The 17,205-nt window shown below is 50.5% G+C and overlaps 1 protein-coding gene across 2 annotated transcripts; it reads right to left on the bottom strand.

The window, feature by feature from the left end:
* Positions 1–358: 358 nt before the first annotated feature.
* ATF3 (activating transcription factor 3) lies at positions 359–15,170 on the bottom strand. Of its 2 annotated transcripts, none has more exons than XM_061187517.1 (4): positions 14,949–15,170; positions 8,780–9,023; positions 4,505–4,612; positions 359–3,295 (listed from the first exon to the last, which is right to left on the bottom strand). In XM_061187517.1, the coding sequence occupies exons 2-4, from the start codon at positions 9,017–9,019 to the stop codon at positions 3,098–3,100; spliced, it is 546 nt and encodes a 181-aa protein (XP_061043500.1). In that variant the 5' UTR covers positions 9,020–9,023; positions 14,949–15,170; the 3' UTR covers positions 359–3,097. The 2 variants fall into 2 exon arrangements, with proteins under 2 accessions (XP_061043500.1, XP_061043499.1); XM_061187516.1 differs by lacking the exon at positions 14,949–15,170 and adding an exon at positions 14,352–14,420.
* Between the last annotated feature and the right edge of the window lie 2,035 nt (positions 15,171–17,205).

Here is a 17,205-nt window from a genome sequence, read left to right as displayed (position 1 = left end):
GGAAGTTTCAACTCCAGAACCCCTGTCCTGGGCCAGAACCCTTTACAGCTCTTTATTCTGAAGTAGGTGTCAGGCCAGATCTCAGGGAAAGGCCAGGGGACAGGATGAGGGCAGGAGACAGGAGGGAGGGTGGGCTCTCAATACCCTGCCAGTGTGACATCACAACCCCAGCAGGTGGTGGCCCAAGGAAAAGACCTTGTCAAACCAGGTGTCTGACTCTGGCAGAGATCCCATCCAAGTTTATTCTTTCAGAGCCCCCAGTTTCCCTCTCTGTCGAACGTGAAACTAGATGAACTAAGCAAATTGATGGTAAGTACTTATTAATCCTTTTTTTTAAAGTATGGAAACATAAACTTGGTTACAGAAAACAAAACTATTTTTAATGCATTTGTTAAGAGAACTTACAGTTCCACTGATGATTTACATGCGTTTCTCAGATCAATTTTTCTTGCCATTGCCACTTCCCCCTTCCTTCCTCTCTAATTCGTTGTTGTCCATGGCAGCTTTAAAACTGTCTTAAGTTTCATAACGGCTGATTGGTGGCTCATCCAGAAGGTAAATGCAAGGAAATTCATCCCCCTCCACTAAGACAAGGAAAATAGATTATCTCCTGAAAGAAGTGGTAAATGGTACTTCCCCCAGATGCTCTGTGCAGATTAGGAACTGCCCCTGATATGTAGTTAAAGCAGCAAAATTAGGATGCCTGTGTCACAGGTGATAGTTTAAAGGAACTATACATGAGTTCAAAGGAGCAGGCATGCTTCATGTGCATGAACATTCAAGGAAGCGAGGATCTCTCTGAAAAATGGCACTGGTGGCAGAGTAGCCAATTTTTATTCCCAGCCTGTGAGTGTTACATATGTGCACAGGGAAAGAGCAAGGGACCCTGGTTCTGTTCCAGACCTAAGGAATCATATGCTCTGGAGATTCCAGAAAATTAGGTGGACTATTTTCTTTGAATTATCACACCTATCCCGTCTAAATTATACTCTCTCTTCCTCCCCATCCTCACTGCCATTCTTTTCCAAATTTGAAATAACTATTTGCAACAATGAGACACAAACTTGGACGTTATAAGAGATGTAATTCAAGTGAATACGAGGAGTTCTGTGACAGATTGTAAGGTTCAAGTTGAGCAACAGGTGTACATTTTAGGCTTTTGTATATTCAGAGAAACTGGTAGTTGAGGTATTCAGATTTTATATCAAAATTCTATCTTTTTTTAATAAATTTATTTTATTTTTTTTTGGCTGTGTTGGGTCTTTGTTGCTCTGCACAGGCTTCCTCTAGTTGCGGCGAGCGGGGGCTGCTCTTCATTGTAGTGCACGGGCTTCTCATTGCGGTGGCTTCTCTTGTTGCGGAGCACGGGCTCTAGGCACACGGGCTTCAGTAGTTGTGGCTCTCAGGCTCTAGAGCGCAGGCTCAGTAGTTGTGGCACACAGGCTTAGTTGCTTCGCGGCATGTGGGATCTTCCTGGACCAGGGATCGAACCTGTGTCCCCTGCGTTGGCAGGCGGATTCTTAACCACTGCGCCACCAGGGAAGCCCCCAAAATTCTATCTTAATACCAAACAATCTAAAGGATATGCTTGCTGCTGTGCCCTAAGGTTTGTCAATGAGAAATTGAGCGTCAGAAACCACAGACTGAGGAACAGGATTGAAAGTCAAAAATCCCACCTAGTGGCACCCCAGAGAACAAAGAACAACACCTGAAGAATATTTAAAGCTCGAGACCACCCCCTACACCACCGTCTCCAAAGGAGAGGGGAGGGGAATGGTTAGATCTCAACAAACAACCAATTTAAAAGAACACAAACCAGCACAGCACTTAAGTTCACCATGTCTTGGTTCCAATATTTATTATATTGACAGGTTAGGAATACTAGGATAAATAAGTAATATCTTCTTTTACAGAAAATTGTAATGATACTACTGAGTAGGATTAAACACTCTGAGGATTTCACAGAAACGTCAGAATTTAAACAGACAGTAGCCAGAGTCCTCGTGGCCAGTGTGAGTGACTGTCTCACAGCTATAAATGCTCTGGGCCCGATTTCTACAAACATCTGCATGACAGAAACAATGCCGTTAACATCTAATAATGCTAAAGCCTAGGCATCACCTGGCTTCAAACGCGTCTCCGCTGATCGCTGATCGTGGTTTTCAACCGCAAGAAAAGGAAAATGGAATATTCTTTGGCTCTTCCGGCCTAGAAAAAATTCCTGACCTAAGTCACTGAGCAGAGAATCCTAACCCTTCGGAAGCTGGACTCTGTTTCTGCTTTCCTCCTGTGACATTATAACTGAGTTTGCAACAGAGGACCTACGTTAATGCTTGGGTGCCAAGGGGAAGAGGCCTTCTCTGTTGGCACAAAACTGCACTCAGTCCAGGCTGGCACAATTCTGTTCTCCCGGGGCTGACAAGCTCCTCTGGCCACCTGAATACTTTGCAAGACACTGCACGTGCTGATAGCCCCCCCAAATTCTCAGAAACCAGATCTGAGGAAAGTCACGAGAAAGTCACAGTGGTGGTGTGCTGCGCAAACATCAGAAGAGCACAACGCCTAGTTTTGAAACGAACGCCTTGCACACGGTAATTCCTGTACAGAACAGCATATTTGCTAGAAAGCACAACCCTGGCCATCGCACAACTTCACAAAATGCCATTCTCACTCCACGTCCCCTACAAGTGACAGTGGCAGCGGCAGCAGAGGAGGTGGCCCCACCCCACCCACCCGAGGTACAGATGCTTCTTCTGCATGAATCCTAATGGTGGGAGGCCTGGTTTTTGCAGAATCCAGATGAAAGGCAGGCAGGACCCTAACCAGGGGCCATCTGGAGAATCCAAGGATGGCCAAGATGTTAAGGCCTAAATTCTGGAGTTGAGGAAAAAGATGCCCTTGTTGCCCTGGTCCAAAGTCCACTCTGGGGTAGAGTGGAAAGGCCCGGCTGAGTCACCGAGGGCCCTCCCGCCTTGATGGTTCTTTGCTGCTGGGATTCAAGAGGTGCACAGGAAGTCAGATCTCCAATGGCTTCAGGGTTTCGGATGTAAAAGGAGGATTCGATGAGGACTCCGCAGTTGCCCCATACCACGGCTGCTTAGCTCTGCAGTGTTCCCTCTTTTATCTGTTGGATAAAAAGGTTTCTCTCATCTTCTGGAGTCCTCCCGTTCTGAGCCCGGACAATGCATGTGGGCCGGTGCAGGTTGAGCATGTATATCAAATGCTGCTTCTCATTCTTGAGCTCCTCAATTTGGGCCTTCAGTTCGGCATTCACGCTCTCCAGCTTCTCTGACTCCTGGGGGGCAAGCAGCAGAGGGATTAGGAAGGGAAGCCACGGGCCAGTGAGGAACGGGGTGGCCTGCTGGTGGCCCCTGGGTGGCGAGGGGTAACAGCTGGGACGCGTCGGGGCTCATCAAGCTGGGAATGGCCGCTGGCTCCCTGCTACAGTGCCTCACAAAGCCGGGACAGCAGCATTAGGTTTGGGAGAATCCAGGGCCTGGAGAAGCCTTTGAACTTGGAGGCTCCTTCAGAGATGCCTTGAGTTTCCACTCAAGGTTGAGGCAGATTGTGACCCTGATAGTAACGAAACAGCAATAGAAGCAACGGCAAAGAGATCTCCTTTGCACAAGTACAACAGCCCACGGGCAGGGCTTCTGGACCCGAAAGGGCCTTGGGGACTGGAAGGCAATCCAGACTCATGGTGCTTAGTCTTCTGTGAGTCACTGATTTCACTGAGAAGCTCATCTCCCCAGAAAGAATGTACACAGCGATAAACAAAATGTCTTAATTTTCACTGACCCCCTGAAGCAATTGACAGAACCCTTGGGGACCTGTGGAACCTGGGTGAAGACTCTGCCCTGGCCTGTCTACACTTGGGAGAGGGGACACAGCCACTGGAAAGACCGAATCACGGCCTCCTCCACCTGCCCGCAGATGCCGTTGCCACTGGTGCTTCTCCCTTCTGGAAGGGGAGCCGGCTTAATGCAGCTGGGAGCACAGACTATTGGATGCACCAAGGAGAAGGGCTGCAGAGTTAAGAACGAGAGAGGAATGCAAAGAAAGTGTAACCTCTGCCTGTAGATTAAGGAAATAGCTTGTTTGAAGAGATTAATTAAAGGCTTTTCACAGTGAGCCAAATGAGAGGTGGCAGCTTCCTTTTCTGAGGAAAATGGGTGAGTGAAGCCTCTTTCACTGGACTGACATATCCTGTCGCCCAGAGGCTTCTGGATGTGTATGGACCGGCCGAGGGGGAATATGGGCACCAGATGATCTTGTGGTTTTTAATTCACACACCTGCTTCTTACACATCCAGAGTCACATTCATTGTGCTAACAGCTTTGCTACTTCGTCGTTCTGCAACTGGCATTTCTGCTACCAGCTACAATGCCCTTCCTGGGAAAGCACTTCTGGGCAGGGGCTTTCAAACTCCCCTTCCTCACGTGACGTGAGGTTGGCGGGGGACAGGCGTGAGCAAGAGGAAGGAGCAAGGCACACAGGCACTCACTTTCTGCAGGCACTCTGTCTTCTCCTTCTTCTTGTTTCGGCACTTGGCAGCTGCAATCTTATTTCTTTCCCGTCGCCTCTTTTTCCTTTCATCTTCTTCAGGGGCTACCTGTAAAATTCAAGAGGCACAAGCTTAATGGGAGGCTAGAAATTCAATCCACCTCAAATACACTGCCTTTTATTTCCAGCTAAAACTGGTAAACCGGGGCAGCCCTAAAGAATTCGGGAGAAGTAAAGCCCTAGACTTTTGCATGAAACCTCTACACACACACACACACACACACACACACACACACACTCAAGAATGAATAATGAAAAATCAAAGAACAGTTAAAATTATATTGGCAATATTAGAAAATTAAATTTATTTTACTTTTAAAAAGCATTTGGGGGCTTCCCTGGTGGCGCAGTGGTTAAGAATCTGCCTGCCAATGCAGGGGACACGGGTTTGAGCCCTGGTCTGGGAAGATCCCACATGCCGTGGAGCAACTGGGCCCATGAGCCACAATTACTGAGCCTGCGCATCTGGAGCCTGTGCTCCGCAACAAGAGAGGCCGCGATAGTGAGAGGCCCGCGCACCGCGATGAAGAGTGGCCCCCGCTTGCCACAACTAGAGAAAGCCCTCGCACAGAAACGAAGACCCAACACAGCCATAAATAAATAAATAAACAAATACTTTAAAAAAAAAAAAGCATTTGGATTTTAAAATAGGAGTTTGATATTCAAAGTGGTAACTATTGGTTATCAACTAGAGCAAGAAACAGATTTTGTTCAGTAAATATGTCCTTTCCCCTAGAACCAGAAATGACCTCAGGAATATCACCTTGCCACCCATTCCCCCTGCCTCTTCTTCGATTCATCTCTATCTTCACCTGGAACATCATCATAGCACCTCCTTCCTAAATTCAGGAGAAGCCCGTGCAGCTCCTGGAGAAGAGGAACCCAAGCCTATTCCCCAACCAAAGTGGCGTTATCAGCCCATGGCTTGGTGCCACCTGTGGGCGGAGAACTAGAACCATCCATTGATTCATCCAACAAGTTGATATTGATCTCTTCCTCTGTGCCCCACCCTGAGCCAGCCCTGCCATCCTCAGAGAACAAAACCCTGTCCTGCCTTACCATCTGGTCCTCTGTGAAGTTCACTCTGATCCTGACTTTGCCTAAGGACTGGGGGAGAACCAGCAAAGTCTGGCCTCTGGACTTGGCTCAGAGACCAGAGTCCAGCGGGAGTGAAGCACTCATAGTGAGCAGAGTGGGTGACGGTTTAGGCCACTAATGTCAGAACTTTATCATGTCACTTGTCACTGCTCCAGACAGCAGGAAAGGCCATGGGAGCCTCACCGCAAATCCAAGAGATCCTGGGACGCCACGATCACCTCACCTCTGACTTTGGATTAGATGACACTGACTTAAGGTTGTTGGGCTGAGATGGAGGCTTTACAACATAGGGAAACAAAGCCCAAGGGGGAAATACGATGAGAGGCATTTCTACCTTTTATGTCTTGGATCCCAGAACCACATAGGCAGACATTGGGTTTAGACTAAACTACCTTTGAGTCTCAGCTTCACTGCCTATTAGCTGTGAGACCTTGTGCAAGTTACTGTGCTCTTTTGAGCCTCAGTTTCCTCATTTGTAAAATGGGATCAATAATCTTACCTACCCAATAGGGTTGTGATGAGGGTCAAATTAGTTAATCTATGTACAGCCCTCTGCACAGGATTTAGGTGCTATGGAAGCTTTAGTTATTATCATCATTAACCTCATCATCAATGTCTTCATTAAGAATTCCGCAAGTCTAGAATTTCCTTTGCAACTAACTATACAGATATTTTTGGATGGGGGGAGGATTCAAAGTATTCTCATAAGAGGAAGTACTTGAAAGTAGAGCAAATCTCAGAGTCACAAACTGTCAGACATGGAAAAGCCTTTCTAAAGGCCATTTAGATCAATCCCCTCACTTTATTGATGTGCAAATGAGGCACAGAGTGGCCAAAAGTAATGTGCCGAGGGAGGCCCAGGAATCACCAGCTCACGGTCAGCAGACCAGTAGGCTACAACACTGGATGTAAAACCCAGGCCTGTGGCTCCCAGTCCTGTGTCCTCTCTTGGCCACAGCTGCCTCATTCCACCATGCTGCGTTCCCAGAGGTGCCTGGGATCTGGGGAGGGGGCTCACGCTGCCCAGACACACAGGATGCCCATGGGTTTCACAGGCTCAGCGCCTTAAGTTGAGAATTACAGCCACCAAGGAGACCAGAACATTCAGCTAGGTCATTTGGTACATTCTCTTCCCAGTAGAAAAATCTACTTGTTAAACTGACCTAAGATCAGAAGGTCACTTGATGAACAAAAAATCACAGTACATGAGTTGGATGACTTTAAGGAGTGCTTCCATGAAGCTGACTGCCTACTTCTTCCTCTGGAGAACCCTCCAAATATCCCTCCAAAATGCTTTCCTTCCTTCCACGGCACCCCACTACTTCCACTGCATCCTGTAATTTCAAGATTTAATTAGAAAAAATTTTTTAAAATTTTTTCCTTGAGTGTCCCATGTTCCACCCTGCACTTTCCAATATTGGACTGGGCACCAGTGACTTGCCCTGAGGTTAACTGGGGTACAGCCAATGCCCCTAATGCTGCCTTAAGGATATAGCATCGTATAGTAGTCCTGCCTACCATTCACTGAATGCTAACGCTCAGCCAGGCCCTCTGCTAGACCCTTAACAAATGCCATCTCATTTAAACCTTAGATCAGTTCTATACAGGAGTCATTATTTACCCACCCACCCCCGCCCTCCCTTTTATAGAATCATAAAGATTCCTAACCAACTTCCTTTAAAACTCAGTTCTCTTCTGGCCAGGTCCACTACCTCTTGCCTAAAGGCAGTGATCATGCCGGTTAAGTGAGCTTGAAACACTCCCATCTTTCATCTGTGAGGGGGAGGCGACAAAACAGCTGAGACCTCAGCTCTGAAGTCCTCGAACCACCACAGCATTGCCAGCAACAACCTCCCAGGCTTCTCACCATGCCTGTTACTCCGGGTGTCTTATAAAAGGTTGCCGAGTGGAGAACAGCACAAGCGTCAGAGACAGAAGTGAACTTGGAGCAGAACCTGTACCGAGGCTGTGAGCACGGCCGACTGGTCCTTGCTCCACAGCCTGGCCACCTGGGTTCTCGTAGTGATGAAAACAATCACCACACTCTCTGCTTCTTCAGAACAACTGGACACAGAAGGTGATCTCATACAGACAGACTCATGGCTTTCAATACCATCCATACGCTGATGGCTTCCAACTCTGTATCTCTGGCCCCGACTCTCCTCTCAGCTCCAGACCCTCGTATCCAACTGCCTCCTTCACACCTCCACTGGGGCATTGAACAGGATGGACGCCTGCTCTTGTCCCACCCAATGTCCTGCAGTCCCAACCTCAGCAGCAAATAGGCTCTCCATCCTTACTGCTGGTCAGGCCAGAAATTTTGGAGTCACCATTGACTCCTATTTGGAGTCATACCCGATGTATGACTCCGGGAAATCAGCTGTACCATCAAGACAGATCCAGAGGCTGACAACTTCTCAGCCCCTCACTGCCCTCATCCCGATGCAGACCCTCTCGTGTCGGTACCCTGCTTCTGCCCTCGCTCCTACTGCCCATTCTCGACACGACAGCCAGGGTAATCATTTAAGAATATTAGGTTAGATCATGTCGCTCCTCTGCTCAGAAACCCCCCCCAGGGGCTCCCCACCTCACTCTGAGTACACGGCGTATCTTTACAATAGCCTACAAGACCCAACGTGATCTGGCCCCCACCCATGAGCTCAGCGCCTGCCTCACTCCCCACCCCACACGCCACCCCAGCCCCTTGGCCCTCTTTGCTACTGGTCCTGTGCTCTCACCACACCCCTCCCTCAGTGCCCTTATTCTTGATCTTTGGCCAGATACCCATATGGCCCTTATCCGCTCCTCCTTCGAGTCTCTGCTCAAAGGCCATTCTATCAGCGAAGCCTCCTCTGAACTCCTGGTTTAAAACAGCAACTCCACTCCTACCCCACTCCCCTGTCCCCCTTTGCTGCTTTATTTTTCTCCTTTGCCTGTCTCTCTTTTATGTATTTACTTATCTTGTGTGTTGTCTGTCTCCTCCCAGTGGAAGGTAAGCTTCCTATGAGGGCAGTGATTTTGTTTTATTCATGGCTGAAGCCCCCTGCCTAGAGCATGCCTGGCGCATGGTAGGTGTGCAATAAGTAAGTGCAGAAAGGGCGCCCCCGGGAGAACCTACCTCGGCTTTGGTGACCGACATCTCGAGGGGTCTGCCGCTGATGGTGACTGACTCCAGCGCCGAGGACATCCGGTGGCAGAGGTGCTTGCTCTGGATGGCGAACCTCAGCTCTTCCTTGACAAAGGGTGTCAGGTTAGCAAAATCCTCAAACACCAGTGACCCAGGAGGGGACAGGCAGGGGACGATGGCAGAGGCACTGACTTCCGAGGCAGAGACCTGGCCTGGGTGTTGAAGCATCATTTTGCTGAAAGACACATCAAAACCCAAACTACTTCAGGGATTTGGGGGCATGGGATCAAGGACCCCCCGCACCTGTGACCTCCAATACCTGAGCCCCACCCCCAGAAGAAGGTCCCATTAGCCCTCGGCCTTCTGCTTTGTTTTCATTTCACACCATCCTCATCTTGAGTAAAACAGGTTCTTAAAGTACACAGTCAGTGATGTGGATAAAATGCCTAGTTGAAGTTTATAAGGGGTGGCGTTTCAGGCTATTCTGAATTCACAAGAGTTATTAGTATTGGCTGGTGTGCATATATGCAAATGTAGCCTCAAACAGTCCTGAAAGAGGAAGAGCGTTAAAAAAAAATCAGTGAGACTATTATGTAACCCCATTTGTAGTCTCCTTTTCAAAAAAAAAAAAAAAAACTTGGAAGGTATCTGAAATCAAGTTAAATCTATCAGTGAGTGGAAGTAAAAGCAAGGAGTGGGGGACCCTTGAATTTAGCAAATATATCTCTGACTCTTCCCCCTCGGGACGTTGGATCCAAGTCATTGAGAATGAGGACAGTAACTTCGCCCCAGTTTGGCTGGGGTGTGGGAATTCGGGTCACAAGGGACTAGAGTAGCCCTTTCTTAAGGTAAAGGTTGGTGAAGCAAAAGACCTCAGAGTAAAGAAAAGTGAGGAGCTCAGAATTTGGACCTCTTTTGGGGAGTGTTGTTCAGCCCTGTGATGTTTGGAAGGGCTTGGGCTGGGCTCAGAGGGGGCCTGGGACTGGCTCTGGCACTAAGGAGTGGTGTGACCCGAGCTCTCGGAGTCTCAGCCTTTATGTGACAAATGTCTGGGAGCTCCTACAGCACCGGGATGGAGTCTCCATTGTTGCTCTTTCCAGAGCCTGACCCAGCCCCTGGCACCGGCTTCTCCCAATGCCTGCTGACTGCTGGAGACTCTCCGACTGAATACATGAAATGAGGAAGGGGCGGTTAAATCAAATGGCCTCTGAGGTCCCATCTACCCCCTATCATTCTACAGCCCAGGGAAGACAAAGGGACAAAAAAAAAAAAAAAAAAAAGAGAAAGCAAGCAAGAAAGGGCAGAAATAGTAATGGTTCCATGGTTCCGGTTTGGAATAGCCCTCCATAAATCTCTTCCTGCTGTATACTCCCTCCAGCAGTGGCCATCCCCCCTCATCCCTGCTTTCAGTTCTCCAGGAGCGATGAGTGTGGGGATTCTCAGGGCAGGCGATCCCCTTGGAGCATCCCTCTCAATCTGGGGACCTGAGGTCATTAGCTAAATCCAGACAGACAAAAAGCCCTTTGGCAAGTCGCTAACATTTCACAAGTGCCTCCTTCATTCCAGAAACCTTATGTGCCTTATCTCACTTAATCTTCATGAGAACCCAGTTAGGTCCTAGTCCCGTTTTATGGATGAAGTAACTAAAATTTAGACAAGCTAAATAATTTGTCCAAAGTCATAGAGTTAGTATGAGGCAGCGTCAGGATTTGAAATTAAGTTTGACTCCAGAACTCATGCCCTTAATTTACAGAACATAGAATATTATTCTAAATTGTAAAAGCAAACAAGAAGCCAGAGCAAACTTTTCTTGAGGGTTGGGAGTAGGCATGGGGATGGGTGAGGGTCCTGGAACTGAAGTGATGGAGGGGAGACTAAGCAAAGAGCCATGGGGAAAATGTGAACTCTGTATTGAATTCCTGAGCTTTCTCTGCCTGGGTGCACACTCAGACTGCTGCCTGCATTCAGGGAGTATGTGTTACTGAATCTTTTATCCAGGAATTCCCAGTCTGGGGTCAGAACATCAAGATTTGAGGCTCACTTCCTTATGCGTCATCATCTTACCTCCCAGAGCCTTCTCTTTCCTCTGTAAAAGAAGTCTAAAAACAATCACCCTATTTTCCCAGAGTTGTGCAAGGCATTGAAGAAATAATACCTGAATATGCCCTGGAAAATATAATGCAACTAGGAAATATGTTATTATTGGGCCTCCCAGGGATCTGTCCAGCCCAGGGCTGGCTCTCCAACAGACGCTCTGTGGGGTCCAGGTGGGTGGGTGGTTGGTCACTGTCTTTGATCCCAAACGCTTCTGAATACAACACCCTGACCTCTACATCCCCCTTAAGATCCAAGATACACTGATGGTGGCAAGAATTCCAGGCCAATGAACGCCACCATTGTTGACTATTCAGAGAAACCCAGGAAATGTATGTGATTCTCTTCCCAAAGCCCTATGTCATGAGTCAGAACTGATATTCTTCTATCAGTTGAATCCTGTAATCTTAGGATGCAGGGAGGAGACTTTTCCGATAAACTCTGAGAAACCAGCTTTCCAAAGCCAGAGGCTTAAGATTCTCCCATGCAATTGTGTTTTCCCTCCCTTTCCAACATTATTAAAAACCCAGTAGTTCAGGGATGGAATTCAGAGCTACCACTGGGCTGGCCTTTGTCTGAAGGACTGCATGGCTCCCTTCTACACAGGCAGTTTGAATTCCACCACAGTTGAGCGTAGTTCCATTTCACCTCCCAAGTTTATTAATGAGCTTTCAGGGCTTGGGGTCTGCTGTGTGGGATTTTTTCCCCCTTCTTAGTGTAAAGTCAGCAGTCCTGATGAAAGAAACTGAAGAATGCCAGTGGTATGGAATGTTTTTATGAAAAGCATTGGGTGGGCTTACTTGAGGATGGAAACAGGTTGTAAAAATGTTTAAAAGCCTTTCAGAAAGTAAAGCAGTTGTAACTGTAACGATTTGGGCTTTTCCTGCACTCAGCTAAAGTTCAGTTTCTTGAGATACTTTCTAGTTATTTGTTGCCTCATTTTCTTAAAATGTGATCAGCCTAGACTCAGGCTGTGCCCCTACAAGAAAAATGAAGTTAAACTTTCAGTTTTTCAGAAAGTTGAGACCCTTGAACATCCCCCTTTGAAGAAAAAATTTTAGAGGATTTTCTGAGCTTTCTATACTGACCTTAAAATTGTCCAGGCTTATTACAAAGAACCTGCATTTTGCTTCTGCTTCATTATCTCTAATCAGAAATCGTGTCATATAATCGGTAGTTTCATCATTTTCAAGAAAGTGAAACTTTACTCATGTATTTCTTTAACTGGAAATTCAGCTCCCGGATTTTATTTCCTAGTAGCTGCTACTACCTTGAATTTTCACTTTTAATTTTCATTTCTTTCCACTAAGCACTGCTCCTAAAACATCTTATAGTAAGTAGCCAGTTCTTTCACTAACTTCCTGTCTTGGTCTTTCTCCTAGCCCGCTGGAAGTGGGTATATAGACACTGCAGTTGTAGGTGTAAGGCTAGACATCAGGACAGAGACGACACTTGCAGGCCTATCACTACCACTCACACGCTGAGCACCCGCTGACATGCTTTCTGGACCTCAGTCACCTCATGTGTAAAATGAGACCAATACCGCCTGCCCCAGTTCCCTCCCAGGGCTGTCAGGAAGATCATATGAGATATGTGAAGGTGGATTTACACACATCCTGGGTAGCCATTATTACTGTGATTCCACTTTCCCCATTTCAGGGGGGACTCATAATGTTGCTGTCAATGAAGTTGAGCCCCATTAATCATGAATTAACCTGGAACCCTCAAGAAATTCAGGTCAGTTACAGCTTCTTTTGCACTTTGACCTCTGGGCTCTTGGTGCACCAGACCAATTCCACCCCACTATTTGCTGGCCTCAGCTTGTCTCCACTGGTCTTAAGTACTTGAGAAATGACCAGGTCTCACACATGAAACCATTTCCGGTTCCTGTCGTGTCCTGGCTGTGTACTTCCTCCTCCCCAGGCCGAGTAACACTTGGAACCACTGACCCTGTCCCATGCCCAGCCCATTTGAAAAGGGAAGAAATCATGAGCTGTATCCAATGGGATAGAACACCCAATATTGGAGTCGTCTAGGTCAGATCTTCATTTTGTAATTGAGTAAAATGGGGTCCAGGAAGGTAAAGTGACTTGCCCAAGGCCCTAAAGCTGGTGAGTGGCCCAGCCCAGGCCAAGCTGTTGACCATCCACCTGCTGCTCATTTTGCTTCATCACCAACAGAGATTCAACGCCGCGAGGATCAACCAACGAGGCAAATGGAGAACAGAGCCATTGGTCAGGTAGATGAAGGGTCAATAGTCCTAGGAACCTGTACCCACCACAGAGGAGGCTTTGATAGGACTAAGACAGGGAGGGAGTATAGAAGAAAGAGGACAATGGGGAAAAAAGACCAAGAGGGGAAGAGAGAATGGTGGGGTTAAGATAGGAAGGATCTGGAGGCTCCAAAAGCTGCCACAAGTGCTGGGTACTGTATATTATTCACACTGTGTGCCTCGAGTGCTGCCTGCGGTGTTACCTCTGAAACCACCCAGACAATAATAACTGCAAAACCCACCCCCACCCCAGTCTTCATCCAGGATATCCTCAAAGCAGTAGCATTATTCTACAAATGCTACATGCAAAACAAGGGGACAGTCATACCAATTTCTCCTTCATTTAAAGTTAAGAGACAGAGGCCCCAAACATGTGACTGTCACCCACACTGAAACAGGTGCATTAAGAGAGCACCCAGATTTTCTAGCACCCAATTTTTTTTTTTTTTTCTGGCTCCATCAAGGGATTAGCAACTCCTTTATTTGTAAGGAAGCATGTGCGATTTGGAAATGAAATTAGGGAAAACAAAATGGTTAGAAGGAAAGGAAGTGATTCGATCAGATGAAAAGAGGGTGGGGGGAGCAGAGAAGGAGAACCATTCCAGTGGAAAGAACGTGGGGAAGGGAAGAGATGCCCCACAAACAAGTCCCTTTTCCCCCACTGCCTCGGAGGCCGGCCAGTGACGTCCAAGCCCCCTCATTCAAGTCACTCAAGTCCCCTCATCGGTCCCTTGCCTTTCAATTACACCCCTCTAGAATCTGAAAACCTTCGTCCAGACAGGACCGTAATGGTTGTCCAGTCCGACCACCACCTCGTGCCCGCAAACAGGCAGAGGGGCCAGGAGTGTCTATATGCCCACATTTCCCAGCTGCGGATATTGAGTGAGGCCCAGGACATCAAGTGCAGTATAAGCTCTCAGGGTCCTGGCCCCTAGACCACAGAGACAGTCTCTCAATTATCTGAACTGGCTTCGCACTCTCGCTTCCCCCCACTGTGGGTCTCCCCGGATGGAAAGCAGAGAAATCCGCGAAACGCCAGAGGAAGAGCCAGAGCTTGTCACAGGTACGAGAGAAAAGCGTGTGAGAAACTTGGGACAGGAAGTCTCCGGCCCAGAAACTCGGCATCTGTGCCGGGAGCCCTCTCCGCCTTCTGCCCTAGGGCAGCCACATGAGCGCGCGCCACCTCTATAAACTTACCCAACCAACTTTCGCTCCGGGCTACCGGCGCTGTCCTGCCGCCCGGCGCTCCGGGGCGGGCAGGGCGACCCCCAGCGGCGGCGCGCGCGACCCCGGCTCGCCCTTTCTTTCCCCATTCATTCCGTTCCGCCCCTGGGGCACCCCTTCCGCGAGCCCCGGCCTCCGCGCCTCTCAGGAAGGCTGGGCTCGCGAATGGCAGTGCCCGCGCACCGAGCGAGGGATGGAGCCGGTCGGCGAGCCCCATAGGCTCGGACACCTTGAGCACCCACCACCCGTCGACCGCTCCCAGGGGGTAAGTAAACGCGAAGGCGGAGAGGAGCTGTGCTCCGACGCCAGTCGAGGAGCGGGAGACCGACCTCTCGGTTGCCAGGAACATTTCGCGCCCCAGGTCAAAAGAGAAAGTTCTTTGCGATAAAGTTTCTAAAGCGCCGAGAAGCAGTGGTGGCTGGGAGAAGTTCAGCCAGAGTTCTTTCGAAGCCAGAGGCTGGGGGCAAGTGTCGGGGGTGGGCGCAGGGGTCGGCGACTGGTTACTAGAGGGGCGCAAAGAGAAGGAAAGCGAGCCACCCTTGCCGCGCTCACTCGGCTTCCAACGCTCACCTCCTGGCTCCACTCGGGGCGCCCAGGGTCCGGAGGGCGGGCGGGGTCGGGGTGGGGTCGGGCTGTTTGTCTGTGGGGCCGGCGGGCGAGCACAGAGGGCGCACAGCCGGCGCGGGGGCTGGCGGGTCCGCTGGAGCGGCGGCGCGGGAAGAGCGCTGGGCAGTGCGCGCCTCGCTGCGTGCGACTGTGGCTGGGAGCGCGTTGCATCACCCCTTTTATAGCCCTCGAGCTGGCGGCGCGCCCTTCTCCGGGTTACCAGTCCCAGGCTGACGTAATGCTATTAATAGCTTCCCCCGAGAACCAGCCGAACTAGGCTGGGCGAAAGCCGTGGTGGGGTGGGGGGCGGGGAGGAGGGGCCAAAGAGGAGGAGGGGAAAAGAGGGACCGGTGATGCAAGCTCGGGGAGGAGCCGGCCGGGGAGCGTTCTCCCGGCCTCGCACGCCGGGACACACGCACCCGCCCGCCCTCTCTCTCCATATCAGGACCGGAGCCGCCCGGGCTGGCCGCCAGATGTGCGTACTCGCCGCTGCGTGTTCCAGGCATGAGCCAATGGTGCCCAAGCCAGCGGCATGACTCCACCGCGCTGGCATCTCTCCCTCCGCTAAGTTGGGGAGGGGGGAGTTTGGAGAGGCGGGTCCTGGCTGCTGCCCAGACTAGGTGAGGCTGGAAGCGAGCAGCGACCTTTCTCTAAAATGCGTGGTCATTTTCTGGCGCTTCGGGAAAATACTCCCTTCACAGTCAAAAGCCTCTTTCTCAAGTAGGGGACGGGATAGGAACAGAAGGATTATTCCCCAGTGTGGGAGAAGTGCTCAAAGGCACCCCTGCGGTGAACCCACACCGTTACCCGCCGGGGGTGACCTCTGTGGCGGGGACCGTGAGAAGTCTGAGTTAACCCAAGCGCGGAGAGCTCCGCGGGCGCTGTGCGCCCACGCCCGTAGCCCCGGCACACCCCACACGGGCGCACATGCGGAACCGTCTCCCGGCAGGTTGGGAACCCGACTGTGAGGCCAGGCCTAGTGGTAGGACCCTAGGGGGTTAGGATTTTTTTTAACAACCCCAAAGCGTTTGAAATTGACAGCGAAACGAACAAGCCCGTGAAAAGATGAGCGACCTGGAAAAATCAGAGGCAACTCAGAGAGGGGCTAAGAGTAAGGCTGAAGCCTAGAGGCCAGGGAGAGGAGTAGAGAGAAGGTGCTTTAGTCTCCGCAGGCGGGGCGGGGCTGGGCGGGGGTCGCCTCGCTCTCTGGCAATGTTGAGGGAAAACCCATCTTTGGCTTTCCTGTGTTTTTCTGCGCCCAGAGAGGATTGGGCTGGGACCGGACGGCCTGGACTGGGGACGCACTAACTGCAGCGGAAATAAGGCCCCGCAGCAGAAATCCTTTTCGCCCTAAAGCCGGTGGCGGGAAGGGCGGGGTCTCGTGGCCCAGATTCGAGCCGAGGCTTCAGCAGAACTGGATTTGAACCTTAAAATCGATTTCCCAGTTCCGATTCCCCGACCTCAGCTGTCTAGGCTTCGAGAGCGGCAGAACCAGAGACCTTGTCAACTGCTCATGGACTAATACAGGTGAACGCGAGTGTGGCCGTCTGGGAGGGAGACCTGTGCGCGCCCGTGGGGTGTAGGGGCACCTGCTTCCACCTGCCTTTAGGGAGGGAGACGGCCCAAGGCCATAGTTTGGTAATTTGGGGTAGGAACTAGAAGGCTCTCAGAGCCCAGATCTCTCCCGCAGCCCCACCCCACCTGCAGCCCTCGGCTGTTAACAGTCGTGAAGGAAGGGGGCTGTCTGTCTCTGTCTCTGTCTCTTGTCTCTCTCTGCCTTACACACACACAGAGTCCCGCACCCTCGGGGAACCTGTCCCTCTCCCCAACCTCTCCGATTGCCCAGCAGCCTGGCATAGATACCCTCAGAGTTACAGGTAAAACTGAGTCCCCCGCACCCAGGTTCCTCTCACCCGAATCCGAGCCTCACCGGGACACCCCCCCAAGCTTCGGGGCCCAGGACAACGCGGAGAGCCGCCTTGAAAGTCCCCCCGCCCCCGGCCCGTCCGGGAGCGCAGAGGTTCCACGTAGGATCCCGGGATGTTGCCCGGGACCTCACCGGGTTTCCAGCGAAGTCACACGGCCAGAGTGGGGCCGTTGTTTTTGCTTTACTTTTCACCCTGGTAACGGACCTCCTGGCCTCACCCCACGCTCCTACACTCCGCCCTCCTAACCACGCACCTGCAGGTAAACCCCGGGGCGTGTCGGCACAACCCCTAGA

The sequence above is a fragment of the Eubalaena glacialis genome, chromosome 3 (genome assembly GCF_028564815.1).
Source record: "Eubalaena glacialis isolate mEubGla1 chromosome 3, mEubGla1.1.hap2.+ XY, whole genome shotgun sequence".
Lineage (NCBI taxonomy): Eukaryota > Metazoa > Chordata > Mammalia > Artiodactyla > Balaenidae > Eubalaena > Eubalaena glacialis.
The sequence above is the reverse complement of the archived record's forward strand: the minus strand, read 5'-3'. Positions and strand labels throughout refer to the sequence as shown.

Excerpts from the sequence above, each read along its gene's own strand:
- ATF3 (XM_061187517.1), bottom strand. The coding sequence starts at position 9,019 with ATGATGCTTCAACACCCAGGCCAGGTCTCTGCCTCGGAAGTCAGTGCC. Across the intron at positions 4,613-8,779 it reads TGTCGGTCACCAAAGCCGAG|GTAGCCCCTGAAGAAGATGA; the intron begins GTAGGTTCTCCC and ends TGAATTTTACAG. Across the intron at positions 3,296-4,504 it reads AGACAGAGTGCCTGCAGAAA|GAGTCAGAGAAGCTGGAGAG; the intron begins GTGAGTGCCTGT and ends CTTGCCCCCCAG.